Source organism: Aplidium turbinatum, chromosome 8 (genome assembly GCF_918807975.1).
Source record: "Aplidium turbinatum chromosome 8, kaAplTurb1.1, whole genome shotgun sequence".
NCBI classification, from domain to species: domain Eukaryota; kingdom Metazoa; phylum Chordata; class Ascidiacea; order Aplousobranchia; family Polyclinidae; genus Aplidium; species Aplidium turbinatum.
This window is the reverse complement of record NC_137479.1, coordinates 11,880,665-11,901,136: the sequence shown is the minus strand read 5'-3', so window position 1 is coordinate 11,901,136 and position 20,472 is coordinate 11,880,665. Positions and strand designations below refer to the sequence as shown.

General features: G+C 38.1%; 3 protein-coding genes and 1 pseudogene across 4 annotated transcripts; 1 reads left to right on the top strand and 3 right to left on the bottom strand.

Moving 5' to 3' along the window:
• The first annotated feature begins 2,185 nt into the window (after positions 1-2,185).
• Positions 2,186-8,296, top strand: LOC145776068 (uncharacterized; annotated as a pseudogene).
• Positions 8,297-8,884: 588 nt separating this feature from the next.
• LOC145775176 (small ribosomal subunit protein uS2m-like) lies at positions 8,885-12,316 on the bottom strand. The gene is made up of 4 exons (XM_082586412.1): positions 10,976-12,316; positions 10,239-10,485; positions 9,409-9,623; positions 8,885-9,125 (listed from the first exon to the last, which is right to left on the bottom strand). Exons 1-4 carry the CDS (start codon positions 11,293-11,295, stop codon positions 8,990-8,992), a joined length of 918 nt encoding a protein of 305 aa, XP_082442538.1. The 5' UTR covers positions 11,296-12,316; the 3' UTR covers positions 8,885-8,989.
• On the bottom strand, positions 11,322-17,011 carry LOC145775175 (transcriptional adapter 3-like). 2 transcript variants are annotated; one of them, XM_082586410.1, is made up of 9 exons: positions 16,876-17,011; positions 16,246-16,406; positions 15,742-15,882; positions 15,200-15,397; positions 14,489-14,637; positions 13,854-13,969; positions 13,373-13,486; positions 12,765-12,955; positions 11,322-12,520 (listed from the first exon to the last, which is right to left on the bottom strand). In XM_082586410.1, exons 1-9 carry the CDS (start codon positions 16,955-16,957, stop codon positions 12,395-12,397), a joined length of 1,278 nt encoding a protein of 425 aa, XP_082442536.1. In that variant the 5' UTR covers positions 16,958-17,011; the 3' UTR covers positions 11,322-12,394. The 2 variants fall into 2 exon arrangements, with proteins under 2 accessions (XP_082442536.1, XP_082442537.1); XM_082586411.1 differs by having other exon boundaries at positions 13,857-13,969.
• A 5-nt stretch (positions 17,012-17,016) lies between these two features.
• LOC145775174 (serine/threonine-protein kinase RIO1-like) lies at positions 17,017-19,656 on the bottom strand. The gene has a single exon (XM_082586409.1). The coding sequence runs from the start codon at positions 19,585-19,587 to the stop codon at positions 18,016-18,018; it is 1,572 nt and encodes a 523-aa protein (XP_082442535.1). The 5' UTR covers positions 19,588-19,656; the 3' UTR covers positions 17,017-18,015.
• Between the last annotated feature and the right edge of the window lie 816 nt (positions 19,657-20,472).

The following is a 20,472-nucleotide window of genomic DNA, read 5'->3' as shown; positions in this document are numbered from 1 at the left end:
ACGATGAAAGGTTACTATATGTCAACACTTCATTGTTCAGACTCACAGGTTCAACAAATCAACAGGTGCAACTCTGCACTCAAAAGTATACTGCCTGATCGGTTTTCGTGGCACCTCAACAGTTTTCTTGGGATCATTTTTAGATACCTGTAGCCTACTTCAGTTGTGGATGACATGATTGAACACTAGTCAGCAAACAGCAAAGGCTTAGTGGCTGATCTACCAAAGAAATCACAAAAAAAACGTAGGCTTCATTCGCCTACTTATTATAAGGGGGGGCAGTGGCGTAGCCAAGGTTTTTTTGGGGGGTCCCCCGTTTGGCACGCATGTGACGTCACGATATTGAGAACGATGCTGTCAGTCTCTTTATGTCTCTAAAACAAAGTATGCCTAATTTTAAACGAAACTGTATTAAAAGAGCGAGTTTTGCCAATACCAAACATTCAATTATCTCAGCCAAGAATTAGCAACAAGAAAACATGGAGACTTAGCTTTATTTCCGAAAAATGCCGAAGAAAACATGATTTTATCCTTTTGCTATGCCACCGGACAGCACCATATAGCCTACCCACATTTTTGTTGAAAATGCTCTCAGAATGCACCAAATTCAAAGTAATTTTTCAAAATTTTCTGCGGGAGGCTCTCCAGACCCCCCGCCGCTGGGTGTTGTCATAGGCAAACACGCCGTCGGGCTTCGCCCGCCGGCCGTCAAACCCCCCCCCCCCCCTTTCAAAATTCCTGGCCACGCCACTGGGGAGAGCACTTGCATTGGCAGTCGCTGATTAGTATTGTTGTTAAACTCTGCAGTAATGTTTGTAAGCAGGTTTCTTGAGTCTTGATCTACATCTTTCCTTTAAGAGTCTTCTTTGTATAATATAGCCTACCACATTTGAATCATTCTAGTGGGAATCTTGTATTGCAATCCCGGTAATTCTATTTTATTTTTCACTGCTGGCGCGAACAGGTAGCTTAGCCTACTGTAAACTAGAATGGCAAAGTAAACACACGAATTTGGCACCAACAAAAGGGAAAGATGGCAAAATTAAAAGATTTAAAGTTTGCAAAAACAGTGTTTAGATACCACTATTTATAATTTGCACAGCTACCAAACCTGAAAAAGAGATAAAAAAAAGAAGATTTTATTTAAAAATGGTAGGCTACAAACATAGGCCTACAGTTATAATCAACGCTTGTCAGTGCAACAAGAGCGATTATAAACACCTGAAGTTGAATAAATAATGGTGTAGCCGTTGCGGGGTTCAATTCAAATTTAATAGAATGCCCCCGTTACGAAATCTTGTGTGGCACGAAGCAGCTTAAATATTTTTTGTTAAACTGCATCCCAGTTCGCAAAATTCATCGTAAGCTATATAGACTACATTAACAACTCTACCGATTGAAAAAGGGAGTTTAGGGGCTGAGGTAGCGCTTTGCAGAGTAGGTACGGTAGCCTACTAGATTTAAGTCGATCTTAAAAAGTGTGGCAGTGGTGCGGCTTGTCCATAAGGACTGCAGTCTCCACTTCCCAGGGTCATAGCCACGGGGGAGCAATCACCCCCCCAAAAATATGTTTTAATTATCTAATTTATGTTGCTTTTGCCACCGTAAAATTTTCTTTCTAGCTACGTCACTGGCAGTCCTCCCAACTGGTTTTGTAGAAAAAAAAGTACTTTAAGCATTGTTCTACCTAAATTTATTAATTTGCTTACTCCTATGTTTTCCTTGTTTCTCAGCAACCGATTCTAGCTTAAATTGACAGCGATGGAAGCTATCCGTTATGGTTAGCGAATCGGATTTGCTTATTGTAGCCTACTATCAATCAAGTTTATTGAGTAGCCTTAGTAGGCTAAGCTACTTAGCCTTGTGCTGTCTGTTTCGTATGATAGGTTGTTCAAACTTCAGGACAGGTGATGGAAAGCCAGATGAGTAGCTTCGGTCAGTGCTGCTATACCATGCATTCCATTTGGTGCCTTGTATTTTAAACTGTTAGGTTTGGTGGCCGTGCTTAATTTACTTTCATCTGCGTAACCTTTAAATCTGCACCGCATGCACGTTTTAAACTTCTGTGGTTTTGCCACCTTTTCCTTTTGTTGGTTTTGTTCCCGTTCACTATTTGTAACTTTATCATTGCTGTTGTTTTCCGACAAAGAAAAAATAAATTGAAAAGGGGAGATTCAAGAATGAGATGGCCAGCAATATTGTGCTGATGGCCAGGAAGAACACTTCCTCACTATGCTTTCCTTCTTTTACACTTCGAAAGTAGGCTACGTCTTTTCTTTGAAAACATGGGCTGCTCGATTGTGACGTCGAAGAGCCGCGAGTTTTCTTGAATTGCCAATATACAAACGAATAGATCACACTGATGATTTAGTGCCTATGGGGACAGCTGGAAAGAGGTGGAAGAAAAGTATGTTAGATGTAAAATTGCATTGGAAAACAAAGGTTTAAAAGTGAATGTGGAAAAAATTAAAGCAATGAGAACTAGGATAAAATGCACAAATGAGGTAGGCTATTGGCAGTGAATGTTATGGACCAATGCGCAATATGTGGCAGGAGAGCAATGACTAATTCTATTCAATGTATTAAATGCAAGTAGGCTACTGGGTGCACAGGAGATGTTCATGCATTCATGGAAGGTTGGTGAATAGGATGCGCTTTGAATGTAAAAGATGTGGAAGGTATTGTACACGAGAAGAATGTGAAGCGATATGAGATAGCAGTTGTTGTTCTGCTATCTTGGAGATAGGTTAGGAATAGATAAAAGCACCAGCAGAGCAGCGACGGTAAGCCTGTTGGAAAAACTTTAAAGAGTTGTCAGGCACACTTTGCGCAGAAAGCTTTCCCGCATGTTGAAAGGAAGGTTGTACATATGTACAAGGCGTGTGTAAGCAGGGCCTCCAAGAGCCCTGCCGGGCCCCGGTGCAGATGTTGCTGCCGGGCCCCCCCAGCGCGACATGTCGCATGATCTCACAAATCACAAGCAAAATTTGTGGTGCGGGTTAATCCACAAGGCCAATGCACACATGGTGTTCTGAACAGTGTTTCTATTTTAATATCAGATCTGTTTAAAATATAATACAAAGAATACATTAGGTTTAACACTCCAATATTTCACAAAGAATGCATTATTGTAGTGGTGTTTACAACTTTAAATTCATAAATACATGAAGAATGCATTGCTATTGGTTCATGACATTAAGAAATACCAAGTTCATTTCTGGATCAATACTCAATAGGCTGTTGCTTTTTATTTTCACTCCTTTGGTTTTCTTTGCTTGTTTGAGTAAAATTGCATTTAAGCAGGATTGGAGGTCACTTTCTCTTCATTTCCACAGCAAGTGGTCAGTACTCAGTAGAAAACAAAGTTGAATATATTTCTATTTTCAATCTACCAATGATGTAAATGTACATCTACATCTATCACTATACTATGTATCGAGACTTTACAGACACCTTGCATAACTACAGAATGCCTGTTTGAGTCAACATCGACACTGTTCCTGAAATTCAAGAATAAGATTGGAATGGCCTGGCCAAAAAAGACTGCTAAGAAATAAATAGTGAAAACAAACGAAAAGAAAAACTTAAGAAAAAAAAATATATATATTTATATATATTTTGTAGTATTGATAGTTTTCATTGTTTTATATATTTGTTGATATACTAAACATATTTTTGAAAATCAGCACCTTTCTGCAGTGCTGGAAAAAGTAGGTTGCACTGCAACTAGGACACTTCTAATTCTGTCTAGAGTTAAAAGTACTTGTACTTCAACAGAAGTGAAGACCTATGATTTTTTACTCAAATATCACACTTTCACTCATCTTCTAACTTTTTTTTCAATTTCTGTTAGACTGTTATGACATTTGGCCCTGCTACAAGGACAAAAATTATTTTCCAGCACTGCTTTTATGAAACTTGCTTGCATTAATATAGCAAAATGATTCAACAAACCCTAAAAACTCAAAAATATTGTACTGTATATCAGAGATCAGAGAAGCTTCATGATTTCAGTATGATTGTAGGCTGTGTTTAGATATATTTACACTATATACTATAGTGTAAATATTAGGGTGGCTCTTATTTGGCAAAAAATGAAAAAAATTTGAATTTTGTGTGGGACACCCTTTTAAAAGGTGAGGTTGTCAGAAAAAATAACTCCTGCAAAAAATTTTTGAATTTGAAATTGATTTAGAGGTGGCCCTCCCCCCCTAAAGTTTTGCTCCCTCCTCCAAAATACCAAATCTGCATATCTCAAAAACTGCTTGAGCTAGAGATACGGTTTTTGTGTCAAAAGATGCAGAAAGCATGATTTTCTATATGCTTTGTGAACAGTGATTGCGTCTATCTTGAGTAGAAAAGCAGTTATTTAGAAAAAACCTGTTTTCGGTATTCTAGCACAAAACAGTGCTAAACAAGTATTGTGGCCCAAGCTATTCAATAAACAAAGTTCATAAACTAACCGGTAAAACTGGTAAAGCAATAAACGAAATAAGTATTCCTAAACTTTTATGCATTCATGCATAGCTAAAATGCCCGTTTTGTATCATATTCCTTGGAGAAACTCCTGAGCGTGGAATCCGCTTTCAAGCTTCAGGTGCTATGCATCGCACTTGTTGGATGGCAAAGGCGATTTATGCAAAAAGCTTGGTGTGCATTTATGGTATCTGTCCGAAGAAATGGTTGGACTAGCCTTGTTTGACTCTCGATTGTCTGTGGAAAGTAAAAAGCTAATGGTGGCAACCATGTTAGATGAAACAGGAGAACGTCCACCAAGGAGACCAAGCATCAAAGTAGATGCGTTTCTTAGCAATAAGGGTCTAGAACAGTATTGCACCTCTAATTCAAAATGGCTTCTTCAGCTGTTGGGTGAAGATGAAGCAATAATTATACTTTCAAAGGATCCTGCTCATTGGACTGAAGATGGTGCATTTATTCAAGCTTTACACATGGCAAAGGGACTTTCAGTAGTCAATGACAGAGCAGAGAGAGGAGTTGCTCTAAGTCTAATCCAGGATTTTAAAAAAATCTTAACTGAAGATGAGTACCAACTTCAGTTTCTTTTGCAAGTTGTTACTGAACACAGAAAACTGTTTCCAAATTCCAACAAGAACAATATTGTCTATTCTTCTTCGTTTAAACTTTCTTTGTTACTCCAGGGGTCAAGGGCTCTGTCTTTTACCACTCTTGGGCAGTGGCGATGCGGTTTAGATGCTTGAGCAGGTGTCGAGCAGCAATCCTTTGATTCGTCATCCAGTTCAAGCAGACCACGCACACCATTTGGCGCAGTTACAGATGGTGTGGTCTGTGGTTTGTTCCTCTTTGCCACACTCACAGATTGCGGATGGAGCCATCCCCAATTTGTGCATGTTGGTGCGAAATAGTCTGACTCCAGTAGGCTAGCCCAGTACGCAGGCGGTTGAGCCGCACCCAGGCCTTCCTTGGCAAATTATGCATTCCGGTTGGATGGGGGCTGGTGTCGGAGATACAACTTTAGAGTCTTGAGGAGTTCTTCTTCCACTCTGAGCTCCATTTGTTGTTCTCCCAGGTAGCCGCGCTGATGGATTGGTCTTCAGCGGTTTTCATCAGAAGTTGTGCGTCACATACAAATGGGTGTCTCGATTTCAGTTGCCGAGGATGCTCGATTGCTCGCTCACAGACTCGTAGAGATTTGAGTGGAGCAAGTGGTTGGGGTTCGTAGTGCGGCGAGAAAGAGACAGGATGGCTTCTTCGCGACGAAACTCAGCTGGTTGGTTGCCTGCAAGGACAGGGAAATTGTCCAATGGTGTAGGTCGCAGACATCCTGTCACGATGCGCAAGGCAATATGTGAAATATTGTCGATAATATCGCTTCTTCCAGTATGATACTGACCAGAATTACATTTTGATATGAATATCGTTACCAGTGTTCCCTCTAAGGTGCAAAAATTAAGACAAAAAAACGAAATTTTGTAGACGGTTTCGTGGTCACAAAAAAGGTTGTAAAATCAAGATTTGGTCAAAGGCGTTTTTTCTAAATAACTGCTTTTCTACTCAAGATAGATGCATTCAATGTTCAGAAAGCAGATAGAAAACCATGTTTTCTGCATCTTTTAACACAAAAACTGTATCTCTAGCTCAATTGGTTTTCGAGATACGCAGATTTGGTATTTCGAGGGAGGGCACAGAACTTTAGGGGGGGAGGGCCACCTCTAAATCAACTTCAAATTAAAAAAAAATTTGCAAGAGTTATTTTTTCTGACAACCTCACCATTTGAAAGGGTGTCCCAAGCAAAATTCAAAAACTCAATTTTAAGAGCCACCCTAGTAAATATAGCCTCAGTAGCTTAATTTGAGAAATTCTGCCTTAATTTGAGAAAAGTTTAAAGCTGTTGAAAACAAAAACTTGTATGGTGGAAATTTTTGTTAGTCCTGGGCAAAGATCAAAACCCTAACCTTATTCCTAACCCTTACCTTAACCCTTCCTGACTTTAATCTTAACTCTGGTAACACCGGATTGTAACCATGGCAACAAGTGGGTAAAAATAGCTACTTCGACAATTTGTAACCGAAAAGAAACACTTGAACAGTTTTGTACCGTACTGAAAAAGTGACAGTGAGAACATCTTGCTCAGCAACTCTAACAATATTTCAATACACATAACTGTCACTGCTTGCTTAAGTTAAGTGTCATAAATTGACAATTTGTCAGAAACATGCATGGAATACCTTCTGTGTAATTACTGTAACCTACCCTGATCAATCAACTGCTGATTAAAACATACACACCCAAATATTCACATTAAAGCACCCAGACAAACACTGAAATTAAAACATTGAAATAAACTGAAATATTCACTCACACTGCAATATTTGCATTAAACATAAACACTGAAATATTCACAATAAAACACACATACAGCCCTCCAAATCCTTAACAGACATTTCCACCACATTCAACTATGCAGGGATTGCAGGCCTTGCCGGTGGACATGTTCGCTAGTCTCTGTCATGATTACACCTAGACTTCCAACAGGATTACAAAGCAGTGACTGCACATCTGATCTAACTATTGTTAATTGTAGAGTAAGAATGTACAGTTATACATTTTGGAAGTTGTCTCAGGGTATCTCTCTGGCAGATGGTGCTGACCTGCTCATTAGCACTGCTTGTTTACCAGTAGTAGTCTTGAAGTGTTTACAATAGACAATGAAAATCTGCAAATGATTTAATTTGACTTGGTGTTGCATTTTTAACAAGCCAAAGGAGGCAGTTCAGTTGGACCTCCACAAAAACTGCAAATTCAAGGCCTGCACACACTGAAATATAACATAAAATCCACTCTCTGAAACAAGCCTATTCACATAAAGCCTATATTTTTTAGAGGAGCTTTTCTAGCCTTTCTACCAGAAAAATTTCTGATGTGTTAAAGTCAATTGTTTTGGCTAGTTTTGATTCGATGGTTAGCCTGGCCAAATCAACAAGACCTTAGCGTTAAACTATAAACATTTTGTCAGGCCCCCCTGAACTAAAAAAATTGAAAATTCTGTAGTTTTTTAAAAAGGAATGCCCATGATGGGCTAATCGAAATACAAAACTAATATAAAAAACAATATTTTATACAAAATCGGCTTCAGCACGCAAATTTAAACATTTTGACGGACCCCCTTGAACTAAAAAAATTGAAAATTATGTATTTTTAAAAAAGGGCATAGGCTACTCCAGAGGGGGCCCAATTGAAACACGGAACTACTGTAATATAAAAACAATATTTTATGAAAAATCAACCTTTGCACAATTTGAACCGATGCAAATTTAAACATTTTGTCGGGCCCCCCTAAACTGAAATAATTAAAAATTCTGTAGTTTTAAATAAGGGCACACCCATGAGGGGGCTCAATCGAAACACGGAACAAATATAAAAACAATATTTTATGCAAAGTTGTTGAAATTTTTAGCGCGTGAATTTAGACATGTTGTCGGGCCCCCCTGAGCTCACCGGGCCCCGGTGCAATGCACCGGTTGTCCCCCCCTCTTGTGGGCCCTGTGTGTAAGAAGCGTGATGTGTTATGAAAGTGAATGCTGGGCGATAAAGAGGGCAGATATCAGGAGAATGCAAACGACAGAAATGAGGATGGTTTGTATGATGTGTGCCAAGATACTTCTCCACAAAATTAAAAATGATGTCTTGAGAGAGTGGACAGATGTTGAGAATATTGAAGAGTACTTGCGTGGTCATCGTCTGAGATGGGTTAGGCATCTTGAACGAATGGATGAGAACAATTTGACAAAGCGAGTTTGGTATAAGAAAAAGTGACAGGAAAAATGAGAAAAGGCCAAAGAAAACGTGGGGTGACACCGTGAAAGATGACATGAACAAAAGAAACCGGAAAATTAAACATGCCAACAATAGAGAGAAATGGAGGAGTCGTTGCAGACAACTGGTCGACCCTTCTTCTTGATGTTTCTGGATAAAAACCAGCTTTCTTTGAAGCAAAATGAATGATGATTAGAACTAAAAATACGCCCAGAATGCATCAGATCTAATGTACAGACATATACAACCAAGCAACCACACGGCATTTAACATAATCCATTAAAATTGAACATCCATGAAAATTGAACATGTTCAATGGATTATGTTAAATGCCGTGTGGTTGCTTGGTTGTATATGTCTGTGGTTGAAGAAAGATCTAATGTAATTTCTCAAAAATTTATGGGGAAAGCCCCCATTGCTGTATTCGCCCCTTTGGCGCTCCGCCCGTCTGCACCCCTCTCATTTCTACAAACTCACCAGCCGCCATTGGGGACAGCGGCCTTCTTTGGGTACACAGTACTAAAATAAATTTCTTCTCTGGGCCTCTCGGTTCATGACAAAAATCTAAAATTGACACTAGTTGGCACTACTCAAAAGCTTTATTAAAAGAATGCTACTTTTCGTGACCAAATAAACGTAGAAATGAGCAGCCATATACGGAGATTTAAACGGATACCAAAAAGACTATTCTGACTAGCTTGGTTCGTCTAAGAAACTGGAAGTTGATGAAAGGCCATTTTGTTCAGACTTAGCAAGTTTTTCCTGTTCTTTCCTTCTATCGGCTTGAAGTCGCTTTTCTTTTCCGCGCAAAACAGCTTCCTTGAACAATCTGCAAGTGAATTTAAGAACAAAGTAAGTTGATCACAATCTCAAAATGTTGCTGAATCAATTTCACATCCCCATTGCCCAGCCGTATGGAGTACTGCGTATTTCCATAACATGCCGTCATGGAGACAAGCAATTTAGATGGAGTTAATTTTCCCTCTCAATTTTGGATCAAAAAGCAAACCAGCCATGTGCATCAGCACTGGCAATCTTGCTCGTCGTTTCAGTAAGTTGATCATTGTCAAATCTTATAAGAAAACAATCCGCCTCAAGGAGATAAAGGTTACCTGCAATATAACTCAATGGATTGTGAACTATCGTCATTTCCGGGTATGGGATAGCTGATAATAGTTGGGTTCGCATTGCTATCACAGACCCCAATCGTTAAAATTCCAACTTTAGCTGATTCATTCACAGCAGGGTGGCTTTGGTACGGAGAGCCTTGTGTGGAGAGAAAAACGCAAACATCAGGAAGTCGAACTGATGCTTGATCACCGTAATTCTGCAAGGTTCAATACAGTATAAGATTTATTAAGTTAATTGGACTTTCAAAACTAAAAGTTAAAATAGTGAATCCACTAATAAATAATGCAATTTTATATTCAGGGCCGTTGAGAGGATAATTTGGACTCGGTACCAATAAGTTCATATGGTTCGACTCCCGGCTTATGCTGATTGTGGACAAACACCGCTCACCTCTACCCAGGGTGTAATAAATTGGGTGGGCGTAGTTGCTGAAGTAAAGGCGGGCGAGAAAAAGGAACTGGCCACCCTACTCTCGTTTGTGCCGAAGGCTTAGTATAATGAGAACCTTATCTGCTCATTCCCCGATGCTTGGATTTAAGTATGGGACTCACCTTTACTACCAATAAGTTCTTCGGGCCCGAAATCAAAACACTTCTAAGAAAAACGCACTACGTATATCCAAAAAATACGCGGTGTTTTTTTCAACATTTTCGTGACCCTTGAATACGCTTTGGGGCCTAAAAATCATTCACAAGTACCCCCTGTTAGGGCTATTGTTCATAATAGACGACAGGGAAGTAAAAAAAGTAATTTGGCAATATCGCTTAGGCTGAGATGCTTAATCTCAGTAAAGAACACATATGATCTTTACTTGTGGAGCAGCATCTGTGTACGTTCCAGATCTCCAGTCACGTGTGTGCGCATACTCCCCGCAATCCATGGCCAACTGCTCTACGAGGTGACCAAACTTATGTGACTTCATGATGAACAAGATGATGCCTTTTCGGTAGGCGATGTGCGCCAATACGTTCAGCGCTCGATGCATGTGTTCCAAGGTCTGATCTAAGTCGAATATGTCAACGTCCAAACGACAGCCGAAGAAATATGGTTTCATATGCCTGGTTAAACCAATGTGTTAGTCAATTCCTGAGTGTTGATTTCAACGTTTTTAAATGTTTGTGGATGTGATCACTTCAAGATCATTGCCAGTAATCACATCTTTTCATTTTCAAAAAGTTTACCACAAGTTATAAAACGGTATTTTTTCAATTTTCAGCTTAACAATTATTTAACTTTATACCGCTGAACACACCGATTCAAAACCTGAAATCTACGCCCACTTAGGGGTCCGTGAGGGGTCTTCAGGGAATCTATGAGTGTATTTCAGAAAAAAAATTATTATGTTTAAGCAATACAATAATTAATAAACTTAAAAGCAATTTCGCAACATATTCATTCAGGGTCACAATTAGAAGTTTAGAGGTCCACACCTGCATAATTATTTGAAACGATCTGTGACTACAAAAAGGTTGAGGACCATAAGATTAACGTGTAAGTTATTCTTACGTGACATATAATCATTCTCTCAAACCATCAATGCAAACTCACTCATTCCTTGAGCCCTTCTTGTGACCGTAATGGACGCGTGCGTTGAAAAGATCTTCCAATGTCACCAAATCTTTAACTCCAAAATAATCCGGATGTTGCAAGGGATCTTCTTCCTCTTCTTCTTTACTGACAGGTACTTCATTCGAGAGTGATAAACTTTCAACGCTTCTTCGTACACAAGCATTTTGCGAGTTTACAAACAATGATTGGGAAATATTGGCATTCAACGGAGTCCAAACTTTTGTGTGGAAAGAAGCAGCGAGTTGCTTCGAAGTTGAAGTGACATATAGAAAACGAAACAACCTTACACAGTGCCTCATGTCGTCAAATCATATAAAATACTTAGCTGAAAAGAAAACACAAAGTAGGTGAACAATAGTGAAGTATTTTAACATGATACTGAAATCAGCACAAAATATAACAGAAACAAAAAGAGAAGACACAACTGTAAAAACACGAGATTTAGCAGTGAAGATCACTCAATGAACTGTCCAATATGTACGACTCTTCTCTTTCAAGCAAAAACTAGCAGCAGTATCATTTTCCCGTTAAGATAAAACAAGTTTCCTAACATATAGTAAAATTAAATATGTGTGGACTTGGAATCTTGCCTGTAAGTTCACCAAAGACAATAAATGGCAAGGTTTCTTTTTTGCAAACGATACAAGCTACAGAGAGTCATCTCACAGTAAAAGCCTAAATTGAAAATATTTGGACAAAACCTGCAACTGGGTCTTCAGTGCCGTTGCAAAGCTTTGTTATGTTGTAGCTTACAAATATTGGAAAATATTATCGCCTTGGTTAAGAATATTTGATGTCGGTACCATAAAAGCACATCTAAATATAACGCAAAAACACAAATACAAGTGAGCATGTCATAGAAATTCACGAGATGAAAGCTCCAGAAACTTGTCACGTAGCAGTTGTCGTACAGAATATATTTTCTTTCGTGCAGCTAGATTTTTGTGGCAAGTTGTGATGATGTTTCAGTCTGCAATTGGCCACGAAACGATCACATCTTTATGTAGCAAGAAAATGAAAGAAAAACGGAAAGCAATGAAAAAAGTTGCAAGTTCAACTTTTTTCTGCTACTGAACACACAAAGCAGAACCGTTCAAACATAGAAACAGAAGCATATCCTTCTCCCTCAAGAGCGTGCCGAGATGTGGTGGAAAGAAGAGTTCGCATCTCATTCAATTGGAAAACACGCTCTCCACTGTTTTTCTGCAGCGAACTGATAAACATCAGGAATTCTCCAGTTCTTCATTTACACGACAAAACAGCATTCTCTTTTTTTCGTACGTAAAACCCAGCGGCTAGCAAAAAATCTGTTCTTTTTACATTGGTTTAACCGTCTGCAGACGTTGAATCAATCTAAAAAAATACGAATGTTGCTAGATAGGGAATAGAGCTCGAAAGTTATTCTAACTGCTTTACTAACGCTTCCCTGTCACGCAACGCCTTCCAGGCTGAATCCTTCTCCTTTTTCAACAGAGTCCGTTTCTTCTGCCTCGCCGCCATGACTCGTCTGTAATGCTCCATCACCTGGATGAGAAAACGATATTTAATACGTTAAATTTTACAGATCTTAATGTTTCGATCACACATAATATAAGGGTTTACTCGTCAGCTAACAACGAGAAAGTGAATACTGGAGCCAGAATCTGTTGGGCGGCTCCAATGTGAAAAAGAAAACTTGAGCTCTGTTAATGTAACCAGAAATCAACTTTTTCAAAGACCTAAAGTTCTTTTAGTTAAGTGAAATTTAAACTCAAATGAAAGATCATACTTCGGTGTTGAGGCTTTCAATTTTCTTTCTCGTTTCTTGCTTTTTCATTTCCTCTTTGGCAACGTTGAAAAGTTGTTGAAGAATGTCTCGATTTTGCTTCGACACTGCCTTCAACTCTTGCTGACAATTTTCCAACTCATTGAAGATTTCATCTTCTCGCTTCGACTCCATCGTATCGGGCTCCAAGATGCCTGGATGTTGATACTTCATGTTTGATTTAACACATTTCGGCTAATACATTCATAAAAAGGACCATGTGATTTTGTATGGAACAAGCGATAGTGGTAACTGTGATAAAAGTACTCTCCACAACTGCAACTAAAAGTCAAGAGAGAGCAGCTCCCACTGCTGAAAGTAGATGTGAGTTCGAGTTCTCATCAGGTTATCTCAAAGACTTTAAAGGCGTTGCCGATGATGCTATTTATAGGATAGAGTAATGACTTTCAGTGTGACAATATCCTCGCTATAAATATGATATAAATCGAAATTGCAGTTGCTAAAACACTGGCGCAACACAACGCAATAATGTGCAAGGTTAGTAAGAATTGTTCCATCTAATGTCAAGTGGTTCGGAGGTATAAGTTAACTGAAAAGTGCGAAAATATCACCTTGTTCTATTAATTCCATTTTAATACGTGATTCTAACGTGTGCGAGTGAAGAACTTGAAGCGGCTTCGGGGGCTTCAAGGCATTGTCCGCCCCATTTGTTAATCCTTCTTTTCCTGAATAAAACATGAATGTTGGCTTTGCAACAAACGTTATCAGACGAAAAGACGATGTAAAGTTTTGATTTTCACTGCGGTCTATTAGGTGTTCACTGCGGTCAAACGTCACACATCCTCTTCTTTAAATCTCAGGGTTCATATTGACAGGGAAATGATTAGGAGGATTGATTTGCTTGATTTAATGTTCGTGACATGTTGCATTGTTGGTTTGATTGTGAAAATCAAACCAGTAGGCCGCCCCCAGTGCAGTGTTTAAATAAGGTTTAAACCGCGATCAAAAATTTAGTAAAATTAAAAGCAGATTTCACTGCAAACGTCGAGTCAATGCAAAAAGTAACAAGTTCCTAGCTGAGTTACAACTCACCACCTGTTTCCACCATGGATGCCGCTGAGTCAGGAGGTACCATGATATTTTCTTCTACAAAAGCGGAGACCAAACGCTGAGTCAGCGATCCATACGGGCATGACTCATCAGAATCACTGCAATGACGTAAGAAAGTCGTCAATCCAAAAATGTAAAAAAATCACTACATTTTGTTGCTCTGACTGGCATTCATCGTAAGATAAACAATCAGAATTCCTTTTGTGGTACAGAAGATGCTGAAACAAGACATGACCCTATTTCGTATCTGTTTCTTGTATTTCGTATTAAGTATTTTTTGCTGAAAAGCAAACAAAAATAATGCAGAATGCAGATGTCTTTGTTAGGTGGGGTTAATAAAATAACATACATATTCCTTCAGCAGCACATGCCAAGTACAAGCAGTGGCGACTTACGAAATAGATAAAATCAGCCTGAGACAGGTTCAGTATTAGTAACTTGTATGTATTTTAATAAGAGCTTTCGCCACAGTAAAGGTTGCTTCGGTATCTAATGTGTATGTAGCGCAAAATATATAGCAAATAAACAATAAACTGACAACCAAAATTATTAACCATGTATAACATTATATAGGGCATAGGCTATTAATATCAACTTAATATTCAGTAGCCACTTACATTGAATCTGTAGCTTTCTTCAGCACTGCATGAACTGTGTCGTCGTTTTTGTCAATTTTTTTAACATTGGCACGATTGCCTTCCCCCTGCTCTTCACGCATGTCTTCCAACGCCCATCGCTGACTAAAGTGGACGCCCAGATCTGGAATCTGATGCATGTTCATAAGTTGATACGTGATAGTGTAGCTATAGAGCATACACGAAAAGACTGAAATAAAATCTAGCTCTACTTATGCTTTTGCATCATGCACATTTTGTTTTGAAAAACTCTGGGAGACGAATTTTAAGTATTTTATTCAGATTTTGAGACAAAATTAAAGAGACTTTTTATAAGCGGTGTTAACAGTTGTGGATAACCTTTGGAATGTTTATCCACCATAACAACACAATCAATTTAGAGTAAATATGTAGTCAAGCACCGTGTCTCTATTCTGACAGTTCATTGAAAGATAATAATTTAACAAATGTGAGTTTTGTTCCAAAATCTACAGAAGCATCTTTACAAATTGTTATGGAAAGGAAAACAAGTGCCGCATTGGCGTCATTAAATACACGAAATCCCGTTTCGATTGGTAACGTTCTTTCGAAAAGAATCGTCCGATAAACTGTCGTAGTACAAACTCAATGAATTAAAAATTTCATCGAAGCTACCGTCGTCACTGCGAAAACAAAGCACGGTGACCCAAAAGAATAAAAGAAAATGGGAAGAACCTTAAAGTATTCTTCTTGCTCAAGTTGGCTCTGCTGCATTTGCTCAAGCATCCTGATCGTGTCGTGTTGCATCGGCTGGCAAAATGGCTCGACCGATTGCCAAAACTTGCTCGGAGTCTCGTTGACCGGGACCCTGGTCGGCTGGTGAGGCTGCTGCTGCTGCTGCTCCTCGGGGAGTTCATATTCTTGTAATTTAGACTAGCAAACAAAACAAAAATGTAAAATGCTATTGCTGTTTTGTTGATTAATTGATTCTATTTTCGCGATTAGTTATTTTTCGAAACCCTCAATCGTCACGTAATGACTTGAATCAGCAGACTTACTAGAAGGCTAACTTTAATTTAAAGTTTTGTTTCCATCATGAAAATGAAGATAAGACAAAGGTCGAGAGATTACGGCTTTATCCTTAAAGCAAAATATAATTAAAGAAATAACGCTTATGGCGTAGAAGCATGACGCGTATAAATAGTCTAAAAAACAATATGTGCACTCCACTAGCTGCAAAAATAACAAAACATGTGGAACTTTGAAAAATAATTTACAGGGGTTCCTTTAGCTTTTGGTCGTCCGATGCTTCCTCCAGATGTACCAGAGTTGGGATATTTTGTATTTGAAGGTTCGGTTTTCAATTTCTTTGTTGGTCTCTCATCTTGTGCTTTTGTTCTTTTGGCGTCGGCTTCTTTCTAAAATAAAAAAGATTTTTCATGACGAAAGTTGATTTAGAAATTGCAAACTTGCGAGGCATACTGGCAAAGAAGTTTTAGGAAACAGTAGAACTGTAACTTTAAAAAAAAGTTGACAAATGAGAACTGAGGAGACCAGGTCTCGTTAAAAAAAGGGCACACAAACTTTATCATACTACTACAGTTACGATCTATGATGTTTGTACCATAATGAATGAAAGATTTGTCCCATTCATGAAAAAAACCCATAAACACTTGAATTTTGGTTTGTAAAACCAGAAGCGAAAAAAGTGTTTTTGTTGAAATCAGTCAAATTAAACGGTTTCAATTGTCGTTGTAATCTGGCATAAACGTCAAAGTCACCTTTTTGTCTTTCTTTCCTTCACTCATATCACTCAGAACCTGGATTTCTGTAAAAAGTTGACGCATCCTACTGCTTGCCGCTGCAAGCAGGGTTTCCAGGTCCATCTGAAGATTATCGACTTCATCGAGTGTGATCATGTCCTCAGCTGACCGAGTTAAAACTGCACAAAGGTTATCAAGCAAATGCGCTTTAAAAATAAGACAGACAAAATAAAGAAAGTAGGCCTATAAAAAATAACAAAACAAAGAATTATCATCATAACATTACAGATGTTATTGAAGTAAAACTTTGAAAAATAAACACAATGCCAGTGGTACCATAATATCCTTTATGACAAAAAGACATATTATGTAAGCTAAAGGAACGATTAGCAGAACTTCGCAGGTAATTGCCTTTACGTGCAATATAAAAGTTTTGTTTGGCAATTGTTTCAACACAAAACCGTATGTAATACAGATGTATTTTACTATTGGTTCATTTTGCTGCATTAAGCATTCTCTTTTGAAACTGCTAGGTTCTATTTCTAGAATAAAACACTTGTCATACATGTTGCAGGTTGCTGACTTGCGCTGCTGCGAACATTACATGTATAATGTATATATACTTTATAGGTGATTAAACATACTGACCATGAGTGTACTGCTGACAATGCCTTGGGTGATCAACAGGAACCAGATCTGGAAACCTCAGTGATTCTTTTGACTCGTTCATTGCAGTTTAAAATAACACTTGATTTCCGATAGAAAATGTATGTGCTTAACTACTAACAGCTGCAAGTAAAAACACCCATTGTTGTCCAAAGATTTAGTAGAACATTTCCAAAGTGTTAAAATAGTGATCAATATCTACTTATTCATCATCTAACAGGGGCTCTATCATGTTTACCAACATTCCAACAATACCATTATTATCAACAAAAGAACAAAATATCATCTGATTACAAATTTAATGCTGAGCGGGCATGCTTTCCAACAGACTACAAATCATCTGCCACAAATGCGTGACTGAAATCACCTTTAGAATATTATACCTTTTCCAAGCACTGAAATTGTAGCATTAGATTTGTGTGTGCAACTACAGAAAACTTAAGAGAGAATAAACAGTGATATTTTACGAAACTCAAGTTGATGAAATTTTAACTTAATACTCAATTGATTCAGAATGTTAAACATCAAACATATATAATAAGATCATGTTTTCACAAACAAAATGAGCTGCAATTATGCAAAAAATAACGATATTAAAAAAAAACAAAAAGCCAAAAGTCAACATTGTTGAATTGATCAATAATTCATCAAATCCAGGGAGAGAACAATTTCGGCAATGTGTTATGTTTCCAAAAATATAATCAGGTAGCTAATTATTTAAATGAAGTATAAGGAAGCCAATTGTGAGTCTGCATCAGTTTTAAAACTTGGCGCTAAGCAGTTAGTTCACAACCCGAAAAAGTTCTATGGAGGTGGAGAATAGATAACACAACTTTTAGAGCATTGAGTAGGCCTAGAAGGTCAGCTATGTTGTTGACATTATGCATCAATTTCTGGCAAGTTATAAAGTTAATAATAACAATTAAAAAGCGTGAAAGAATGTTGAATTTTGTCCATATTCTTCTACTTTAAACAAAATTTATCTATCATAAAATATAATGCTGAAAGCATACGAGTAGCTTTAATCACCATAATGAAACATCACAATACCCAGAAGTCATATATTTAGACACATGAACACATTGTTAAACACAAGTTAAGTTTACTGTGGTACCAGTAACTTTACTTGGCTCGTCTCATTCGAGCTTCTTTTTCTTTCCGTTTTTTTACATGTTTAGGTATTTTTTCTGTTCTTCTAGCGCGATTCTCTTCTTTGACTGTTTTCTTGTGATTTTTCTTTTCTTCTTTAGTCATGTTTTTTGTTGAGATAACTTTATTTTTCACGTGTTTTGATTCATGTTCTTCATCAGACAAATCACTACCAGAACTATCCGAGTCTTTTGAATCATCAGTTTCTTCATCTTTTTTTAATAAGTCTGGATACTTTCTAGCCCCGGAAAGATCTGAACTGATCCCAGTGACTGTTTGATAAAGCACGCCTTCAACAATTCCTTTTTTTGAATTATCAATGTCTCTTTCAAAGTTTTTGACTTCATCTAAAGTGCGCGGAATAAAAGACTTTTTGAAAATTTCATCCTCATTTTTACTTTGAACCTCACCACACGAACGTTCAGCTGAAATAATCATAAGCTTTTCCAGGTAATCGTCAATGTTTTTATCAGTGATAGTGATGTCAGTTACAAAATCAAAAAGCTCTCTAACAGTCATTGTTGGTATATCTTTGCGACAAAAATATTCATTGATGTTTGAGCAATCTTTTCTTAAAAAGTGAAGTGCATGAGGATGGTCATGCTCAACTGACTGTGACACATCAATAACTACCACATGGTTATTGTGATAAAGTAAATTATATTCACTTAGATCAGCATGTACTAGTTTCGCATTCTGATAAACACGACGCAAAATGTGAACACATTCCAAATACAACTCTCTATACTTGTTCTCAGAAAGACTAGTATCTTTTAGTAGCGGAGCAGGCCATCCATCAGAACCAATGAAATCCATGAGAAGAACATGACCTTTTAAAAGATAAGGAGTGGGGCAGTTTATTCCAGCATTAGATAGCCTTGTGAGGTTACGAGTTTCTTTTTCTGCCCAAGTTGCTACCATTTTTCTGGGATTCTTCTTGCAATAGCCTCTACGAAATCTAAATTCCCCAGTAACATAACGATCACGATCTTTAAAAACAAGAATGGATGTTTTGTAGATTTTAATTGCACGATGTGAATTGTCGGCAGTAGTAGCATGATACACATTGGCTTCTTTTCCAGTGCTTATAACCCCGTTAACTTGAGAGATGACTCGCTTGCTCATTAAGTTAAACAATATCAAACGCGTTCTCGGATCCATGACTTGTTCTATCGTCGCCCGGTCAGATTTGTCTTTGACTTTATGGCCTGAAAGAGAGCTTTTCTGCTTTACTCCAAGATCAGAATATTCATACGCATCAAGCTTAATCTTATCTCCATATTTTGAAAGAACTTTGTCAATTGGTTGAAAACTTGATCCAATGTGCGAGTTAGAACTAGTTTTATTCTGATAACTAAGCAAATCATCTTCCAAGATGTCCAATTCGTCTTCTACAAAACCGTCATTATCACAATAATCATCAGATTTTTTCAATAAAATATTTTCATTTTCTGCTTTTAAGTGTAATGTAACAGTCTTTTCAAATGTTTTGCTTGGTATATACTCTTCCTCAGCATCATCAAACTGTCCAGGAACACAATCCATAATTAGATCGGTATGTAGCCTACTAATTATGGCAAACAATCTTGAAACAAAACTCAGTTAAAAACACACTTCAATCTAAAAAGAAGAACACAAACCTTTAGCAAAGTTAGTCACGTACCGTACATGTTTATAAAATACTTTTCTGTTAGTCTGTTATAAACAGGTCAGTGACCAATGAACAGTTGAACACTCAGAGAAACGGGGTTACGTAGGCGGTCCCACGAATTACCCATAAGTACCCATAAGCCCCATAAGTCGCGTCGAATTACCCATAAGTCGTGTCGAATTACCCATACGCCCCCAATCCTCCATAAGTCGCGTCGAATTACCCATAAGCCCCATAAGTTGCATCGAATTACCCATAGGCACCATAAGTAGCATTGAATTACCTAGAAGTAACGTCGAATTACCCATAAGCCTGTATAGTGTAGAGTGTAGTCTATAGCCGTCTAAAAGCCTAGTAGTCGGCTGCATAGCCGACTGGTGAGGAGCACTGGCTGGGCGTTCCAAAATATAGTTCGACACCGCTCAAGAGCAGGACACTTGAAGGCATGCCTAAAGGTGGACACGAAGATTGGCTTCATTGCCTTCCCGTCCGCTTATGTGTAATCTGCAGTTTGCTGCAGCAGATGGAGTGTTTTGTCCGATAAAACACTTTAACATTGGACAATTTTCCCTATGAACCAGGTGACTGCAGCATACCAATCGTTCTCGCACTCAGCTAGAGACTTAATTCTTGCTTTGAACTTGATAATTAAAGAAAAAAAGAATAATGGCAAGGGTGGGAATCAAACCCATGTCACCAAATTCAATAGCCCTTTGGCTAAACCACTCCGTCACGCAAGCACTCGTGAAATCTTCGCTTAATTTGGTTTATATGGGTAA